This window comes from Parasteatoda tepidariorum, chromosome 2 (genome assembly GCF_982258835.1).
Source record: "Parasteatoda tepidariorum strain Cologne lab strain chromosome 2, Ptep-v5.0, whole genome shotgun sequence".
Classification (NCBI taxonomy): Eukaryota; Metazoa; Arthropoda; class Arachnida; order Araneae; family Theridiidae; genus Parasteatoda; species Parasteatoda tepidariorum.
In genome coordinates, this window is record NC_141756.1 from 3,229,051 (window position 1) to 3,247,582 (window position 18,532).

Here is an 18,532-nt window from a genome sequence, read left to right on the forward strand (position 1 = left end):
ACCACAAGAATCTCCCACGGTTAGTCTGACGGCAAAGGGACTCTAAACCATGATCCGTCTACCACTGAGGATATTTCACATTAGCATTGTGGCCAGTGCGAGCCGGACGCGGAATTCGTATCGACCAGCTATCGATGGGATTCGAACCCGGTTCACCTCATTGGAAGGCGAACCCTCTATCCTCTGAGCCATTGCAGCACTTTATAAATATTTGTAAGGGAGTTATTCAACGTAAATAAAATTATGTTGGTGAAAATATTTTCAACGCGAGGGTCACCCAGATGGTATGTAGACCATGGCCCATAAGAAGAAGCAAAACATAATTTCCTGAAAGAATTTATTGCAAAAGAGAGGGGGGGGGTGAGAAATACAGCTATATTTCAGTTACTTTTCCTTAACGTAAGAAGCATTGGTTGTTTGGATGATTGGTTGAAGTTTATTGGCACAAGAGCCTGAAATGGCTATAATGCGCTAATTACTAGATTAGTCTTGCACTTTTTTAATTAAAGAATTTTTTAATTACGTCCCCAGTCGGCATCATTCCAGCCATATCTGTTCAAAACATTCATGCATACGAAATTTCAAAGCAATCAGACGATTGCTTCTCGGTGCGTCGATTTTTTTTTATAGAGTGTAGTTAGTGTGAATTTAGTAGAGCATAAAATAACGGTAAGTGTGGCGATTCACTTGTTTCACAAAAAGTATTTTCATTTGTAATTTGATGTTTTTTTTTTCTTCAAAATTTCAGAAGATCTTCAAATTTGACTCCCCCCCCCCGAAAAGAAAACTTCGAGATAAATTGTTTTTCGCAAAAATAAGGAATCACTCGTCTAATATTTTTATGCAAAGAACATATCCTGAAAATTTAAGCAAAATCAAAAATATCAAGCATCCATCCCAGCGTGACTTTTAAAAAAGGTACAGCTAATCATTATGAAACTTTACCCAATGTTCGTAGTTTATATGAAAAACAAACTACCTGATCCTGTATAAATTATCCACCTATAATGAGTTTGGTCAGATATAAAATTAAGAACAACAAAAGTCGCAAAGTATTCTGACTAAAAGTGAAAAGAATTCAAAATGCAATTTTTCAGATACATTAAAACTTTCGTTATCAGCACAACCAACATGATTGTCGTTTTTAAATCTATCTGTAAAAATAAGTATAAAATCCAAAATAATAATAAAGATGTTCCTTAACTTTTTGTGTAAAAATTATTGAGTTCGTTTCAGATTTTTAAAAACTGTATAAAACATATAAGGTATAAACTGCAAGATCATCTCAAGGTGGTGCATTAACTGTAATAAAAAACATGGAATTCAAAATATTAAAATGATTCATAATATTGATGGTTCTGTGGCGTCATTAAAGACTCATCACATAGAACGTCACACAGAACGTCATCTTCATTAAAATGCAACGCGGCTGGAAGAAGCCGATCTCTCAAGATGCAAATCAGCTTTCCCGGACGCCTACACTCAAGGAGGATAAAAAGCAGCTCACCGTCGATCAGTATGCCACTTCGACTTCAGCTCTCACCCGGACATGTGTGCTGGACACAAGCCGCCGATGCCCGAAGTACTGATGGCTTTCTACTCGCTTTGATGATGGACTTTAAGTTGTAAAACGCTTCTTAGAATTTTAGTTGTTTATGAAGGAAATAAACAAAGTTATAGTTATCAAAAGTTCTAGTGTCTTCTAAACACTTCCAAACACTAAAGTTCTAATCCAAAACAAGAAGCACAGAATTGTAGCATTTGTTATACCGTGAGACAAGTTTTTGTAGATCAGCATCATAGAAGTGTGCTGGCTGCCTGGGAAGGATCCAATGTGTCAAGCTCTCTGCACCGATTCGTCTAAAGGAACGTGAGAAAATTAAACAAGAATTTCCTCAGGCACATGAACAGAAAAATGTCGGTGGGAGCAAAATCAAGACTATACAGTGAATGATCAAACAACGTCCGGTGAAACTTCTTTAGCAGAATTTTTGTGGAGGAGGCCTTAGCTGGGCGAATGTTCTATTGAAGGAACACAACATCAACACTTTGAATCCCACATTTTTTGTTCTGGGTGAATTTAACTGTTTTTGAAATTCCTGTCCAGTCATGTGTTTCCCACAGTGAGGCACTCTGGATCCATTCTATGACGGCAGGACTTTTATGACTTTTACTAGGACCATCACTTTTTGTTGGACTACAAAAACTTAACTTACAGTATGACAGATGTTGGAATTCTAGTTTTTGCGTTTCAAAGTAGTTGAAATATTGTTGTATCTTTTCAAGTAGTTAATCATGTTTTAATTAGTGGTTAGAAAATAAGTTAATCATGTATCTTTTCTTGTAGTTAATCATGTTTCAAGAAGTTAATCATTTTCCAGACCACCTTCATGGTTATCCTATAAAGCGAAATTATTAAAAAGCAAATAATTGAGTAACTCACCCCGATTATTCCAAGAATAATAAATGGGATTAATTCTATCAAGATCCATTTACGTCTTGTACTCATGTAATATTTGACAACATGATCAGTTCCAAAGGGATCTATTGAACGAAGAACAAATGCTGCTACCAAGGCACAGAAAAAACTTCGCCACAATGTCTTCATTGGAAAATAATAACTCACCTGCAATAGCAACATACAACTTTATTTAAAAAATAATGAAATCCAGTCTAGTTATTAATCCGTTGAAGTTAGTTTAGTGAATATAACAACACGAATCATCTCATTTCCTCAAACAACAACAAGAAGAAATTCATTAGGTTTTAGTTAGTATGAGTTGCGCATAACTGATGATATATTTAATGCAAACGAATTTCGCTTAATTTCAATATGTAGTATAATTTTTTATAGTCGCATGTAAAAATTAAGTTACACTGATATCCGTTAACCTGAATTAACTAGGAACATTAATTGTCCGAAATACTGAAAATTCTGACTTTTTGTTTCGAAATTCTAAAGCAAAGGGATTAGGTGTCTATTAAAATGTGTTGGAAAGAACTGGTTTTTACAAGTTAAACTAACGGTTTTCAACTAATTTAAAACAGAAAAACGATTACGGTTTAAAAACGATTCAAAAATTTTCGCACGCCTCTCTAATTATAAGACCTGATTGCGGTTAATCATAGACATTTTGAAAATGTTAGAATGTGATTTTTTTATTAAATGATTTTGAAAAATTGTATTGTTATTTTATTACTCTTATTCCTTGAATTACATATTTGTTATCTGTAGAGCTATATGTCGAAAATATTTTGAGCTATGATCATGCTTTCTGTGAGAGCCACATGAATTTGCTACAAGAATTGCATTTTTAATCTTAACCATTTTCATTTCTAAGATTACAATTTTTAGTTTACCCTGAAATTTTACCATTGAATGGATCAGATTCTATTTAACCACGGAGCATTTCTACCATAGAATGGTTAAGATTCCAATTACAAAAGAGCCTTAAGCACTTTTATGGTTAAAATGGTTTCATGGTTAAGATTCCATACCTCTACGAAACACAATATCATCAATAATTAGGGTACAGAGATTTGTAATATCTCCTCCTGTCTGCATAATCTCATATCTTCAAGTGTCAGAAATTTGGGTGATTGTTTTTTCTAAACAAGGAAAAGCATGTTGACTTAGTTTTTGAAGAGCACGTTATACAACTCGTTGAGTCACAAATCATATTCATCGTGTTCTACACATTACAAATCAAATGATTTTCTTAAACGTATTATTGTAATTAATTCTCAGGTGGCTTTGCGAATCTCCTACTTGAATGATAGCATATCTCTTTTTGGGCAAAATTTTGGTTTTTATCAGCGTTTTGAGATGAATGAGATTCTAATCAGCAATAATCAGTTGCTTTACAAAATATCTTTTAATTTTCCCTAAAAAAATTCGACAAGACCCCAGAAAGGCATTACATTAATTCTGAATTGAGTCTATGTTCTTATTTTCTTACACACATAATTTTTTTTAAAAAATGGATTTTTCTTACAAAAAGCAAAGCAACTTACCTCTTCTAAGCTAAACAAAACACCTCCAATCGGGGCTCCAAAGGCGGTAGATACACCTGCCGCAGCTGCTGCCGACAGCACCTAACCATATAGCATTATGAGATAATAAGTTAATTATATTTTTTTTAAGTAAATAATATTTTTTTTTCTGTAAATAATATTTTTTACCTTTATGGTTTTGAAACCGCTTATAACTAGTATGGTTAAAAAACTATGAATACAAAGCTATAGTTTTTTTTAACTAATTACAATTAGCATGGTTACAGAACCGTAAGGATGAAATTTAACTGGACATTGGAGCTAGGTCTTTCGCTAGGTAATGGAGATTGCAGTTAGGTTGTGGTTGAATTTTGTTTCATCAAACAAGCCATGGAATATGGTTTAATTAGTTTATCTGCTTGTTTCACTTATCGTAAGAGATGAGAAATACTCGACTTTAATTAAACTGTGCAATAAAAAAATTTAGTAATAAGTAAATTATTATTATTTTTTATAATAATTGGTTTTCAATAAAATTACCTCTCTCTTCTTTGCTTCGTTTTTTCCATATTTTGGAAAGAAATAAGACAATATATTCCCAATACAGCATACGATGTGAACCATCGGTCCTTCTTTCCCTAGACTCAAACCTGAAGATACAGCCATCATTGTGGCTACTGATTTGATGACCAATGTCCACTTTCCTAGATAACCTCGCATAATGAAGCCACTCAGTATAGTTTTTATCTAGAAATTGAAAAAAAAAACAGAAAGATATTTTTGGTGCAAGGTTAAGTGCAAAGCTTCACATAATGAAATGTAAAATGAGAAACTAAATACCAAAACTGAAGCAATAATAATGTTAAAACATTATTATTAATAAACAACATCATTAATTAAATTGTTTTCGATAGAGTCTATGCTATACACCTTAAATGATTGTTAAGGAATTAAAATAAAAGGAATTCATTATCAAAAACTGATTAATCATAGTCTAAGGCATTGCTAGAGATAGCTAAAATTTTCTGTAACATACAGTTTGTAGTTGATACGGAATAATATCAGTTCCTAAAGAAAAATTTTAGAAAACATGTGACTTGTTACAAAGGTCTGTTACAAAATACTAGGAGAAAGTTGAAATTCAGTTATGAACTTGTTATCTCTCGACAGCTTAACTGAAACAGCCTAATTTGGTTCAAAAATTAAAAGTGTCGATAGAGGATTGCAAAAAATTAAATACGTTTCATCGAATTACAATCTATGATAGTGAATTTGTTACTGTTTGTGTGTATTATGATTATAGTTTCGTATCATAAGTGTTGTAATGTGTTACTTACAAACACTTTTGCGTGTAAAGATGAAGGTATACGCTGTAAAAATTTCCGGATCAAATTATGGTTAAAACTAACGACACTTAGAAGGCTGCTACATTTGACTGTATAATAAATTTTTACCCGTAACATGTAATTAAACAAAAAAATCCAATCCATCGTAACTTTTACAGTTATAATTACCGTAAAACCACTGAATCGCTTACATTAAATAAATAGTGCTGTAAAATTAACGGTATAATATTTTAGGTAAATATAGACTTTACGGTAAAAAGTATTTTACTGTAAAATTTATTTTGTGGTTGACACACTCAAAGTGCCGTTACGTTGATTCGGAATTTTTTACAGTGTAGCTATTAAAAGCATATTGCTTCTCCGGAAATATCAAATTTTAATCCTATGATTATTTATAATGCGTTTATACATTTAAAGGAGGGTATTAAAATTGAAGGTAATTATAAATAATTTGAATCCACCTTCAAGTTAATCTTTTTTTAAAATCACGCATTTCATTTTATTTATTACTACAATTTGTTGATTATTTATCATCTTTCGACTGGGGTTCTGAAAACGTGGGTTTTGACGGAATTGCATAGACAGTGTTTAAGAAACATACAGCCGTGAAACACAATTAAATCCAAATAATAAAATTTCAATTATAGTTTATCATAAAAAATATTGAACTGTTAACTAATCCTCATTAAGCATTAAAAAGAATTAAGAAAAGTAGATAAAATCTTTGATATGAAATAGTAAGAAGTACCTCTGGTACACCAGATCCGCATGCGTAGGGTGCAAATGTTAAAACCATGGTACACGCCACGGCCGAAAAAAATAAGCTCCATCCAGCGTAGAAAGCATATGACAATAGGTATTCCTCGGGAGTAAAACTTTCAAGGTTGAAGAAAGTGTACCAAGAGTTCCACTGAATAAAAATAAACAAGGAAATATTCCAATAAAGAATATGAAATGTTTTAACTGTTTGTTAAGAAACAGTTAAAATATTAAATGTTTTTTTAAAAACCTTTAAGTACGCCACAAATTTTTTATTTATTTACACGATAAAATGGACTGAATAAACAATGTCTCCATATTGAAAGTAAAATTTTAAGAACTTTTAGTTAAAAAAATGATCGTTTGATGTTTTCTTTTCATTTCAGAGCAAAGCAAAATTGAATTTTAAAGAACCTACGCTCTCAGAAATAAAACTCTCATTTCTGACGATTCAGCAATTCTTTAACTGTATTTCGTTAATTTTGAGTAATCACTTTATCACAAGTAACGTGATTTTTGATGAAACGTGATCTCTCAAATATATTACGAAACTGTTTCCTCGACTCGAAACCTCATCGCGCTCTGTGGGAAATTGTTAACTAGAATGACGTAACTAGAGCGGAGACAACACGATTGTGAAATAAGCCTGTGTATGCGATGTAATGTGACTGACTGTATAGTGGTCTGGGAGTTGACTTTGTACCAGGAAGATGAAGATCCCGGGTTCAAATTCCGTTACAGGTGGGGTCGTAATTTTTGTTTCCGTTCTGTCTTTCTCGTGTTGTTGGGGAGACATTAATCCACCTATATAGAGCCCATGATAAAGTGATTATTAGAAAAGTTAGTACATTAGTCACAACAAGGTTTTTTAATGTATAAAATGACGAATTATTTTTAAAGTTTGACGAAATTTGTTTCCTTGAAGAAGTGACGATAATGTTACTTTGACGAAATTTTTGCTCGGAGCATATACCAGGAAACGATTTCATCAAAAAAAAGCGGAGAAAGTTTCGTGATAATTGGGAATCCATTTTTTATAATATAATCTAAAGTTAAATTATGAAAAGTGAAATGAAAAAGAAATAAAAATGATGTAAAAATTTTAATTTATACCTTAATTCAACTTTTTATGATTTACTTGTAAGAAGAAAGAAAAATCAAAATCTTAAATTTGTGTATAATATTAAAAAAAAATTGTTTGCTACTATTAAAATATGTTTCATATAACCTGGGCACAATCATCCCCTTCATAGAATGTTGAGTTGGAAGACCAGCAACATTGTTCCTTGTTTAGCCAAAATGCCTGAGGACATACACCTTCTTTCAAATCTTTCATCCAACTTTCACCAATATCAATAAATCCTGCTACAGAGCCTAAAAAAGATACGGATAAAAATAAAAAAAATCAGGAATGAATTCACAGCAATATGGGTTAAAAAAGCCTTACTTTTACTAGTTTTCGAAAGTTCGCTATTGTTAAAAAGATTACAAAATCTAATATTATTTAACCCTTTGCGTGTCCTCTCTCAGACACCAACGCTTTCTTTACCATTCCAGTCGTATGTCTGTTCTCAGCCACCACTGTAAAGATGTTAGCCACTGCTTAATGACAAACTACGTATATTGCGGCACTGTGAAAATGTAAAGAGTAAGGATTGTTCTGTATTTTCAAGCAGAAAAATTAAAGGCGGAAGACGCCAAACAAATTATTTTTACAAAGCATGTTCTCGAAAACCAGGACTTCATATGGGAGACTGCTCTGAAAGATACCACACGATGGAGAACTATAAAATGTAATTTTTACATAAAATTAAAACATATTATTGTGTTTCATATATCTAAAGTTTAAAAAGGAATAAATAAATTTTATTTTTCCTTCATAATCTTGAATATTACGTATTACTGTGCGTTCAACGAAAATTAATTCTGACCAGCCTGACACCCATGCATAAACTTAATAGGGCCACAAAGGGTTAATTGATATCTTCTTCCGCATCAAAGTTGAGAAAAATGGACTAAAAATGCTTGAAATTCAAATAATTAAGTATTTTGTTGATCCGCTTGCAGTAAAGATTACCAGATACCATTTACTAACAGGAAAATATGCACAGAAATTTAGATCTATAACTTATTATCTTCCGTCATTTCATTGGTTCCCTGAGGGGATGAAACTGAATCTTCTGAATTGATATCTTCTTCTGATTTAATGGATTAATTCAAACTCTGGTCCTATTGAGGTGGCAACATTTAAGTATAATGATCGTCGTTCTTTTTCTAATTTTTGTATTACCAGATAAGTTCGAAGCAATAAAAGACTGTTGTATAATCAGAAAATTGCAAAGAACTGAGATAGATTGTTTTTTGATGGTTCCATCGTAGCATGAAATGATGCTTTTCTACGAATAATATATTATCTTCATAATTGCTGTTTGTGATAGTTACTCTTGACTCTGAAGTCAAGTTTAGCCTATCTTTAGCTGTGCCCTCTATGTTTATTTTGAAAATGGCGCAAAGCGTCAATATGGAGAAAAGCTACTGTTCTGAGAAAAGAAAAAGCATTTGTAGTATATTATTTCAATATTTAAAAACTTCTTTCAATGCTGTATTTAATTTGTCAATATTTGTAAAAATTTGTAAAAAATGAGAATAAGGCATTGGTAATGATAATTTTTATCGAGGTGGATAAATGTCGCCGAATTGGCGATTTTTAAAACAATTTCAATGACTTTAAATATTTTAGTTACTTGTCCGTACTAAGGCCCATATAATTCTTTACGGTAAAATGGATAGTTGGAAACTATAATTTATTGCTTTAAATGTAAGGCACTTAAACTTTTTTTAATTTGCGACTTTTTTTAAATATTTTTCTCAGCGAAAAATCTGAGAAAAACCGTGTTAAGGAAAACTTACCAGCTGCAACTCCGACGAGAAATACGCAAATCCATCCGGACAATTTATCACAATAGCCCTTCAATGAATATAAAAATGAATCTGACATTTTTCGGGTGATATATTTGTGACGATAACTGTCTCGAGATAAATCTCGTTTCCAGTCGATGGTGTGAAAATCATCATACTGTCCAACCCCTGGGGGAAGATCTTCAGAATCTTGGCTGCTTTCCCTCATTTCAAGGGGTCCTGGAAAAAATAAGTCATGATACATTAATTATAAAGTGTTACGAAAGAAACAAGTTTACAAAAAGAAATTCTTTTTAAATCTGAGTATCGTAATATAATTGAAAACCGCCACGCCATGTTTTTAGATTGCCAAACACATTTACCAAAATATGAAGCATTGCTTTAAAAAAAGATGTAGATTTAGTTCTGTTTACTCTTTCAACTAGAGTGGTGGCACAGGGGATAGAGCTCTTGTGACCAAATGAGGTGGCCAAGGTTCGAACCCCAACGGATCGATCTGGTCAATAGTAATTCTTCATCTAGCTCGCTCTGACTACTATGCTGATGTAAAATATTCCCAGTGGTAGAGGGGGAAGAGTCCCCTTGCTGTCGCGCAAATCCTTAGAGGTTTCCAAGGTTTTCCTCTCCAAGTAACGCAAATGTTGGTGAGTTCCATCAAAAAGTCTTTCACGAAAGCTGGTTTCTCCCAATGTGTGATCCAGGAATTCCCATGTCTTCTTGATTGGATTCAAAATTACAAGGCTACGCAATTGAACATTGGTAGTCGTAAGCACAAAATTGTAAGCTCACTGTTCAACGCCGGCCATACAATCAAAATGAAAACTTTTTCAACTAAGATTCTGATTAATGCAATAAAATGTTTTTGAACTCAAAATATATTTGGTGAAATATGACAAATTCTAATGGCAAAATAATTCTATTGAAATTCTTCATAAAATATACTGAAATTCTTCATAAATTAGTTTTTTATGCATTTAAAAGAAATTCACAAGAAAATATTGCGAAACAACTGAAAGTAATCAGATTCAATGTGCGTTTTTTTAACGCTTCATTCAGATAAAGTTCTCTTCACGCAAGGAAAAGGTAAGCATTGATGAATAATCCAAACACAGCAATTTTTAACAAAAAAAAAAACATTTCGATTAATGCAGTCATGCAAAAACTCCTAGGAAAATTTCATTCTAAAACAAAGAGTTCTCATATTGTGCTCAGAATATATCGCAGGAAAAACTTCGGTGGTTGATGATATATTCCGAAAATATTTGAAAACTTGAGGGTAAGTCTTTTTGCAAAATGAACTGGATAATAGACGCTCTTTACCTTTCACATATGCAGATAATTTCATATTTAACGTATAAAACCAATTATGAAGAAGCGTTTATTAGAAGTAAAAAACTCAACTTGTTTTATTATTTTGAATCTCAATCATGCAAATGATTACTTTTGATTTTAAGTGCATTTTCTCTTCGTTTAGTGTCTAAGCATATTAAAATTGAATGTACTATAAAAGTAAATATCATAGTGTTAAATAAACTCTTATAGTTAATAGAAACAGGAAATAGCCATGAAATAATATGAATGCACACAGACAACACAGGTCATAACTACTATGAGTTATGAATGTAAAATAGTTAAGAGAAATTGTATAATTTTAGCTCAAATAGATAACAAGATTTATAGCTTTTTTATTTTTAACTAGCCGCCTAAGGCGACCAGCTGTCCGCCACGCTGAAGGTTTTCACAAATAAAGTTTTTTAAAACGTAGCAGGAAATCTGAAGATTAGTGGACAATTAAAGTGTTCCTGTCCTGCAATTTTGTCTTCATATCCAGTTCTGCTGCAGATGTGTTATAGCTCTTGAGGATGTTTGAAATTATATAGCTACAACGCTTAAGAAAAAAAAAACTAAAATGCTAAATACATGAAAAGAACACGAAAACGAATAAATGTTTTATGGTATCAATTTCTATTTCTATATAATTTTTTATGGTATCAAATTCTATTTCTATATCTGTTACGTCAAGCACTCAGGTATTATAATTTGATCTAGTTGTGCTTGTATAATTTTGATCTAGTTGCGCTTTCTACGTCATTTTGTTAACATCGTTTGGTTTGTTATTTAACATCGTTTGGTTTGTTATTTCTAAGTTAACTTTCAAAAAATTGGCTGGCATCAGCATTTTTATTCTTTAAGTTGCTTATTTTTTCTTTTGGAATTCGTTCCTTTTTAGCAAAATGTTTTTCAACCTAATCGAATTCTTTGCCGACTGTTCTCTGTATATATAAAGAAAATAAAGTAAATATTTTTAAAGTGTTGTGAAAAGAATTTTTAGTTGTACAAAGTACTACAATATCGCTACAAAAATTATCGTCTTCGCTTAAGAAAAAAAAAATAGAGCGTGGAAAGAAGAAGAAAAACTTATTATAACAATTATGAACAGCGACAAATATATCAAAGCGAAGCGTTCTATTTACGTATCGAATATGTTGCCACATTTTTAATACAAAAGTTAAACTTTTCTCCACTTTAATAAATGTAAACTAATGCGAACTTTACAATTAAATTATTAATTCCTTCGTATATCATTGGTTTAAGTTGTCGAAAATTAATATTTCAATTGTAAGGTTCGCATTAGCATACATTTATAAGAGTGGGGAAAAGTATATGCATTTTTTAATAGTTTTTTGAATATGGCTCTTTGAAGACGAAAAAGCAGACGAAAAGCATAGACTTACAAAATGACTGATAACTAAATAACTAATCCAAATTTTTAAAAAAGAAAAAAAATACTTCTTCATTATGTCAAAACACAATTATGTGCCGAGTTTCGTGCCTGGGCGAGGCTTCTGGGGCGATATATTGTGATTACAGACACACACACACACACACACACACACACACAGCCGCTTTTATTATTATGTATAGATGTATAGATGTATAGATTATAAAAACAGGAGAAATAATAGGAATAGCTTATCTGGACTACAAATAGACCATGTGTACCATGACTGCTACAATCAATTATAAATGTAAAATAAATAATGCGTCTTATAATATGAATGCAAATAGATGACAAGATATATAACAGCATTTTTAAACTAAAATTACGTAAGAGCTATTTGCAGCGGTATAATTTGAAGGCTAATAGACAGTGCGATCCATGGCCGTTTATATTTTAAACTATAACTGCGGAAGAAATTACAGCAATTGCGTAGTATTCCTTTTTTTTTTCCTGTTGATAACGAAACGCTGAAACAAACTGAGTTTTTTTCGGATGTGAAAACCTAAATTGTTGACCTTTTTTTGGTGGAACACTGAGACTTAATAAATAAATTTCATTAATAATTGTGAATATATTAATTAACGAGAGACCCTTGATTATTTTGAAAATATATAATAATTTAATTTTCGTTAATTATGTTGAAAATATCTAGTGAATGAATGAAGAATGTAATTTTTTCATCCTATCGTTTTTTCAATACTAGTCTTAAGGTTTGGCTTTATGTCAAACAGTTCTGTATAGGTATCTAGTCTAGTTCTTAATTTAATTTTAGTTCATGCTTAAACTGAAAACGATAGAGAAAAATAAAAACGAAATTAAAACCATTAAAATAAGAACGAAAAAGGAAGAAATAAAAGTTAAGAATGATTATCCGAGAAACATACTTTTTAACTATTGATTGCATTTATTCGATTTGAAATAGTGCTAAAAGTTTTCATAAAGGCATATATCCTTTTCCTTATTCATTCATTTTATTGCTATTCGAAAAAAAAAACATTGTTTTGATTTTTATTTCTTTAAGCATTTTAATAAAATAATTTTATAAAAGTAACGCAATTATTAAATAAAAAATGAATTATTAATTGAATATAAATTTAATTACAGGATTTCAAAAATCATAACTGGTCAAAAAATTTCTTAACTCTCGGAACCCCTGAGACCCGCCCGCGGAACCCTACGGTTCCGCATAACACTATTTAGAAACCACTGTTCCATATTATGCTTTGAATATACTTATATAGGCTGAATAAACCTGATCTTCTCAATGACTACCAATAAGTTACGAGGTCAGACGTTTGAAAAAATCAGTTTAGTTCCGGCTCTACCAGTATTTTGTCCAAGACAACTTTACGTTGGTCTCTCAAGAGTTAGGCCATTTTAAAGCTGCAATTCAGGGGTTCTAGGTCATTTGACAGCCTTACGGTGATATTTCCAATCCTAAAAATTATAATTGTGTTTTTAACAAGGTTGTGTATCTTTAATAGTAATTACTTTTTAAAGTAAGATTATTGTTTTGCTTCTTCTATTACACGTCATTTTTTTCACTTTAATTTTTTTCGCAATAGCTTATTATTGACTAAAATTTAAAAGTTTTTTTCAAAAATAATCAGTTTCAAAGGTTTTACTAATTGATTTAAATTAAAATCTTACGTTCGAAATTTTTTTAACTGGTTCAATTTAGTGGCGAATGAAGCAAGTATGGTTTGCAAAGAGAGCCATAACAATTTTTGGGTGCTGAGGGGACGATCAGTGTGCCGGAGTCTACTGTAAAATTCTTTTATTTATAATAAATATAAATTATTTAATAGCAGTTGCATAATTTGAATTCAAATAGAGATCACGATCAATATTTGTTATGATAAACTAAAATGGTGTTAGAGCCAATAACAGGGGCATAATTTTAGAGCAAATAGAGAACGTTACTCATAACGGCTGTTCTAAGCTTTAGTCAAAATGCATGGAATGGTTGTGTAATTTCACAGCAAGTAAACAGCAAAATTTGCTAGTAGCTGACATGCGATATAATAATCAAAGAGCAATTGAATAATTTGAAAGCGAATAAATAGAGCAAGTCACTGTCGTGTTTGCGGAAATATAATGCTCATTAGCAGGTATTAGTATAAACAGCAGTTTTGATTTAATATTCATTAACATACAAATAAATTTATGCTCTTTTTTTTTGAAAAATTAGTCTGGATGGATGTACTCTGTAGATTTATCAATCTGTTGAACAAAGTAATAAAATAATAGTTAAACTAATTTATAAGGAATGGTATTTATATATTCTCATAGATGGTACAATATTACTAATTGTACACTGTTTCTTTTTAGGCTTATATTTAGTTATAGGAGGCAAGTTCCTGATACTATTACCATCAATAAACTGTTTGTATTTATGTTTATGTGTGATTAAAGTAGTTTTAACTCTAGAGTACTATATATTATCCTTAATATTAAAGGAACTAATTGTAAGTTTGAGTTTTTAGTGTGATTATTTAATGAAAATTATCTCATTTGATAGTACAGAATAAATAAAATTTAAATATTAACTTAATGAAGTCTTTTTAAAAGAATTCGAAGTTAGTATAAAAAAGTGTATTTAGCTTAATTAACATTATGAAGAATTAAAATTGATAAATATTAATTAAATTTAAATTTTATTCCAGTACAATATCTGCAAATAATATGTTATAAATAATATATTTGTACACATAAAATGCGCAAGAAAAGAAAGGCCTGTTGGAACATCATCAAAAATGTAATCAAGATCACTTTAGATGTTTTGCTGGCCCCAATAAACAAAGATACCTAACTTATCAATACATTGGACTCAAGTTTTACTAATTATTTTATTAATTATTAATTAATCTCCACTATGTCATCTTATCTTGTTATATTTTAACTTAGCCATTTTATGTGTATATTGATTTTAGTTCCTCTTATCAATTTACTTTCGATTTTATTACCAACTTTTAATCTTTACTTGCCGAATCTTTATTCTGGGCTTTTATTATCAACTTTTAATCCTTACTTGCCTAATCTTTTGTTTGGGCTTTCGTTAGGTTTAACTTTGTCAGGCTTAACTTAGGATTTTAGAATCTTTCCTTTGGTGTTTTAGCTTCTTTTTTTTATTTCTTGGTCATCCTTGTACCAAATTTGGTCAATTTTAAACATTACTTGACTTTAGTTTTTGAATATCTTTTACAAACCTGTCTCATTCTACCTTGTTTACACGCATTTCTCTTGGATTTTGGCCTTATTAAAAAAATCATTTGTTCCATATCGTCGAATCCCGCCTCCCTCACTGGATTAAACATGCATTGTATATTCTGTAACTTTTACTTGTAACTTCAAATCTTTTTTATGATGTTTTCATCGTCATCTTCGGAAACTGTTGCCATTTTGTACTTTTGTATTTTAATGGTTTTAATAAATGTCATTTCGAATCTGCATCTCCTCTCCTGAATTGGAGGGAATCAACGGATCATGAAATAATCCCGAATATACTTATGTTCGAGGTGGGTGCTACAATCTTACTGTTCTTGTTTTTTTTTTTTTTTTTTTTTTTTTTTTTTTTTTTTTTTTTAATGCATTTACTTAAAACTTACTCTGCCAGAAATTACCCTTGTAACACTGTCCGCAATTGAGGGATTCTTCAAGCAATGTTCCCGTGCCTGTTATGTGTATCATGGATCCTTCGCTGCTGTGTCGTCTCTTCCATAGTTGCCTTCTTGTGTTGGAAGATCTCGTTTCGGACGGTTGCTTTTCCGAAGATGCTCTTTGCTCCGGAATATCTTGAAGACGATTATTATCTATTGTAACTTTTGTGGAATCATAAGATTTTGTGCTTGCACCATAGTCATGAGATAGAGGCATGTTTTCCATTTTTACTAGGCAAAATATATAATTAAGTGTCATAAAAAATAATCAAAGGAAAGCAAATCGGAAATATATTACCTGAGTACAAATTTCAATTCAAAAATATGCAATCAGGAAATAGCAGTCGACATGTTTCAAGCGTTCAAAAATAGGTACCCCATTCTCAAGACTTGCCAAGCGTGAGAGAAAAACAAAAGTGATTTGAAGCATAAAATTTGAAGTTGCCAATGTAAAATGAAAAATAAAGGTGAAAAAAATAAAAAAAATAAAACTGTAAAATCCGCAGAAACGAAAATAAAAAGAAAATAAGTAAATAAATAAAAAAATAATTTAATAAAAAATAAAATTAAAAGAAAATGATATAAAAAAATAAACTAATCCAGGCTTAAAAAAGAAGAAGAAATTTAAGTATAAAACGTAAAGTTTCTAGCGAAAAATGGAAAAATAAAGATGAGAAACAAAACTATTAAAGCCAGAGTAACCGAGAGAGAGAAAAAATGATAAACAGATCAAGAAACGTTTCTCTTTATTATTTTTTAAAAATAAGTTTTTCTCTCTCTCGGTTGCTGTGATTTTTATAGTTTTGCTTCTCATCTTTATTTTTCCATTTTCTGTTGACAACTTTACGTTTTAGATTTCAAATCACATTTGCTTCTTCTCATTCAAGCCTGGCAAGTCTTGAAAATGGGCGCCTATTTTTGAGCTCTTGACACATGTTGACTGTTATTTCCGAGTTATTTATTTTGACGCGACTGGTGCTTATAATCAAGCAATGAATTATCATGTCATGAATCTGGAAAAATATTCATAATATTTGTATATTTTTATTCATATCGTTTTAATGTAAGAGATTTTGTAATTAGTTTTTACAATAACTTCTAAAAGTGTCAATGCGTTTGCATTGTTTTGATAGCATTGCTCATTTTTGTTTAGTGCAAAACTGTAATGAATAGTGTTATTATAACTTTGAAAATTATTTCTTACACATATGAGTTTCATGTTAAATTCAATATTGTTTCTGCATTTCGGTATTAATTTGTACAATATGTTTTTAAACAGCTGGTTGGTTTATTAAAATATCGCTCATATAAAAAGGTTAAATTTAGAATTAAATATTTTTTGTAATATTGTATTTAAAATTTTCTCAAGCCTTGCATAATCATAACAAAAACTAAAACATTTAGCGTCCTCGTACTTTTACCAAGTCGTATTAAAAAGTTATTCATTCTGCCACTTGTGACTAGATTAAAAAAGATTATAATTCTTAAGATTAAAGCGTGTTTCAAATATATTTATTCAAACAAGACATTCTTTTTTGTATTTCTCTCATGATTAGATTACAATAATTAAATTAATTAAAATAACATTAAGCTTTCAACTTTCATGTTTAAAAAGAAAAATTTTGAAAATCTAGATTTTAATTAAAATTAGGACATTTTATCAAATGGCTTTTCATAATATTAACGGTACAGTTTTCTTAGAAAGAATATTTGATTGAGTACAAATGATTTTTGTTTTGTTCTTGAGCTATCATCTAGTGACATCGTACACAAATTATGCATTTTACTATAATAAGCATTTAATGTGCAGTGATAAATTTAAAAGAAAGAAAAATATTGTCTATTTAAAAAAAAAAAATATTAATTTAGAGAAGGGAGGGAATTTCGTCGATAAAAAGGTTTTTCTCGTAATCTGTCATGCGACATCGCTTTAATAAATTAAATATAGATTCTGAGACAAAAAATATCGAATTTATTTTCTTTTACATTACTTTAAAACGATACTTATTGTTAAAATTATTAAAAAAATATTTTAATAATGATATGTCAAGCTAATTAATTTTTTTCTTAAATATTGAAATTTTAAAATTTTCAATTTTAGTTAATAGATTTTTTTACAATTTATTGGAATGCAACATCGAAAATTTAATTGTTAATTTAGTAATTTAATTTGATCATTTTACGTTTGCTCTTTTAAAGCTACCAACAAAAGTTTTATTTCTGCAAATATATATTTCATCTATTTTTAATATTAACATCCTAAATTTATGTAAATGCTTTTGTTGTTTTTCAAAACTTTCATATTCATCGAACAACTTCTGAAGTTATTGAACGATTTAGTATATTTAAATAAATAGTATTAAGCAATTTAGTATTTATATATAAATAAAATAATGTCTCTTAAGCAGAATAAAAATAATTAAAAAAAACATATGTAAGTAATTAAATAAACATAAATTTAGAGATTACCTTTGTATACAAAGCACAATTTAACTTCACCATGTAGAATTATTATGCAATAATTTATTTGAACTACATGTGAAGAGTTTCAATTAAATAATAACTCAATTTTTAAATTAAATGGACATAATAATCACTTACCAATCTTTATTGTTTTAAGAACCGGTTATATTAATTTTTAGATGCAAAGACGGTATAATAAAACTTGAAGTTAAGATTGTAAGAAATAATTTCTACCAAATACCACATGCTCCAAGGAAAAATGTTTTATATGTTTTGATCTCGTGATTGTAATACCTACTGTGGCATCTATTTTTGAGTGGAAAGTAGAAAGTTTCTAATCCTACCACCTGTTTGTCAAATACAATTCTGATGTCAATTTCCCCAGAAGCTTTACTAACAAAACACGTTTTGCATCTGTTTCTTAAGTCTGAAAATTTACCTGCTTATGACAGATATAATGTATGTTTAAAGATTCAATATATGTCCAAAGATTTTATATTTATTTATAGATTTTCTTGGAATTTTACAGGATTTATACAGTACACGGACGAAAAATATCTGGTAAAACTACCATTCTGTATGGTAATGACATTCCTGGTAAGAAAATAACC

At 30.2% G+C, this 18,532-nt stretch overlaps 1 protein-coding gene across 3 annotated transcripts in view; it reads right to left on the bottom strand.

Moving 5' to 3' along the window:
- LOC107439695 (H(+)/Cl(-) exchange transporter 5) overlaps positions 1-18,246 on the bottom strand; it is a 57,523-nt gene extending 39,277 nt beyond the window's left edge. For all 3 annotated transcript variants that reach the window (XM_043045190.3, XM_071177054.2, XM_043045189.3), the window contains exons 1-8: positions 18,060-18,246; positions 15,408-15,689; positions 9,009-9,236; positions 7,327-7,472; positions 6,088-6,249; positions 4,534-4,740; positions 4,015-4,095; positions 2,444-2,626 (exon numbers count right to left, since the gene is read on the bottom strand). In XM_043045190.3, coding sequence (XP_042901124.1) covers positions 2,444-2,626; positions 4,015-4,095; positions 4,534-4,740; positions 6,088-6,249; positions 7,327-7,472; positions 9,009-9,236; positions 15,408-15,684 — 1,284 coding nt within the window. In that variant the 5' untranslated portion in view covers positions 15,685-15,689; positions 18,060-18,246. The remainder of the gene's footprint in view (positions 1-2,443; positions 2,627-4,014; positions 4,096-4,533; positions 4,741-6,087; positions 6,250-7,326; positions 7,473-9,008; positions 9,237-15,407; positions 15,690-18,059) is intronic.
- Positions 18,247-18,532: the final 286 nt, after the last annotated feature.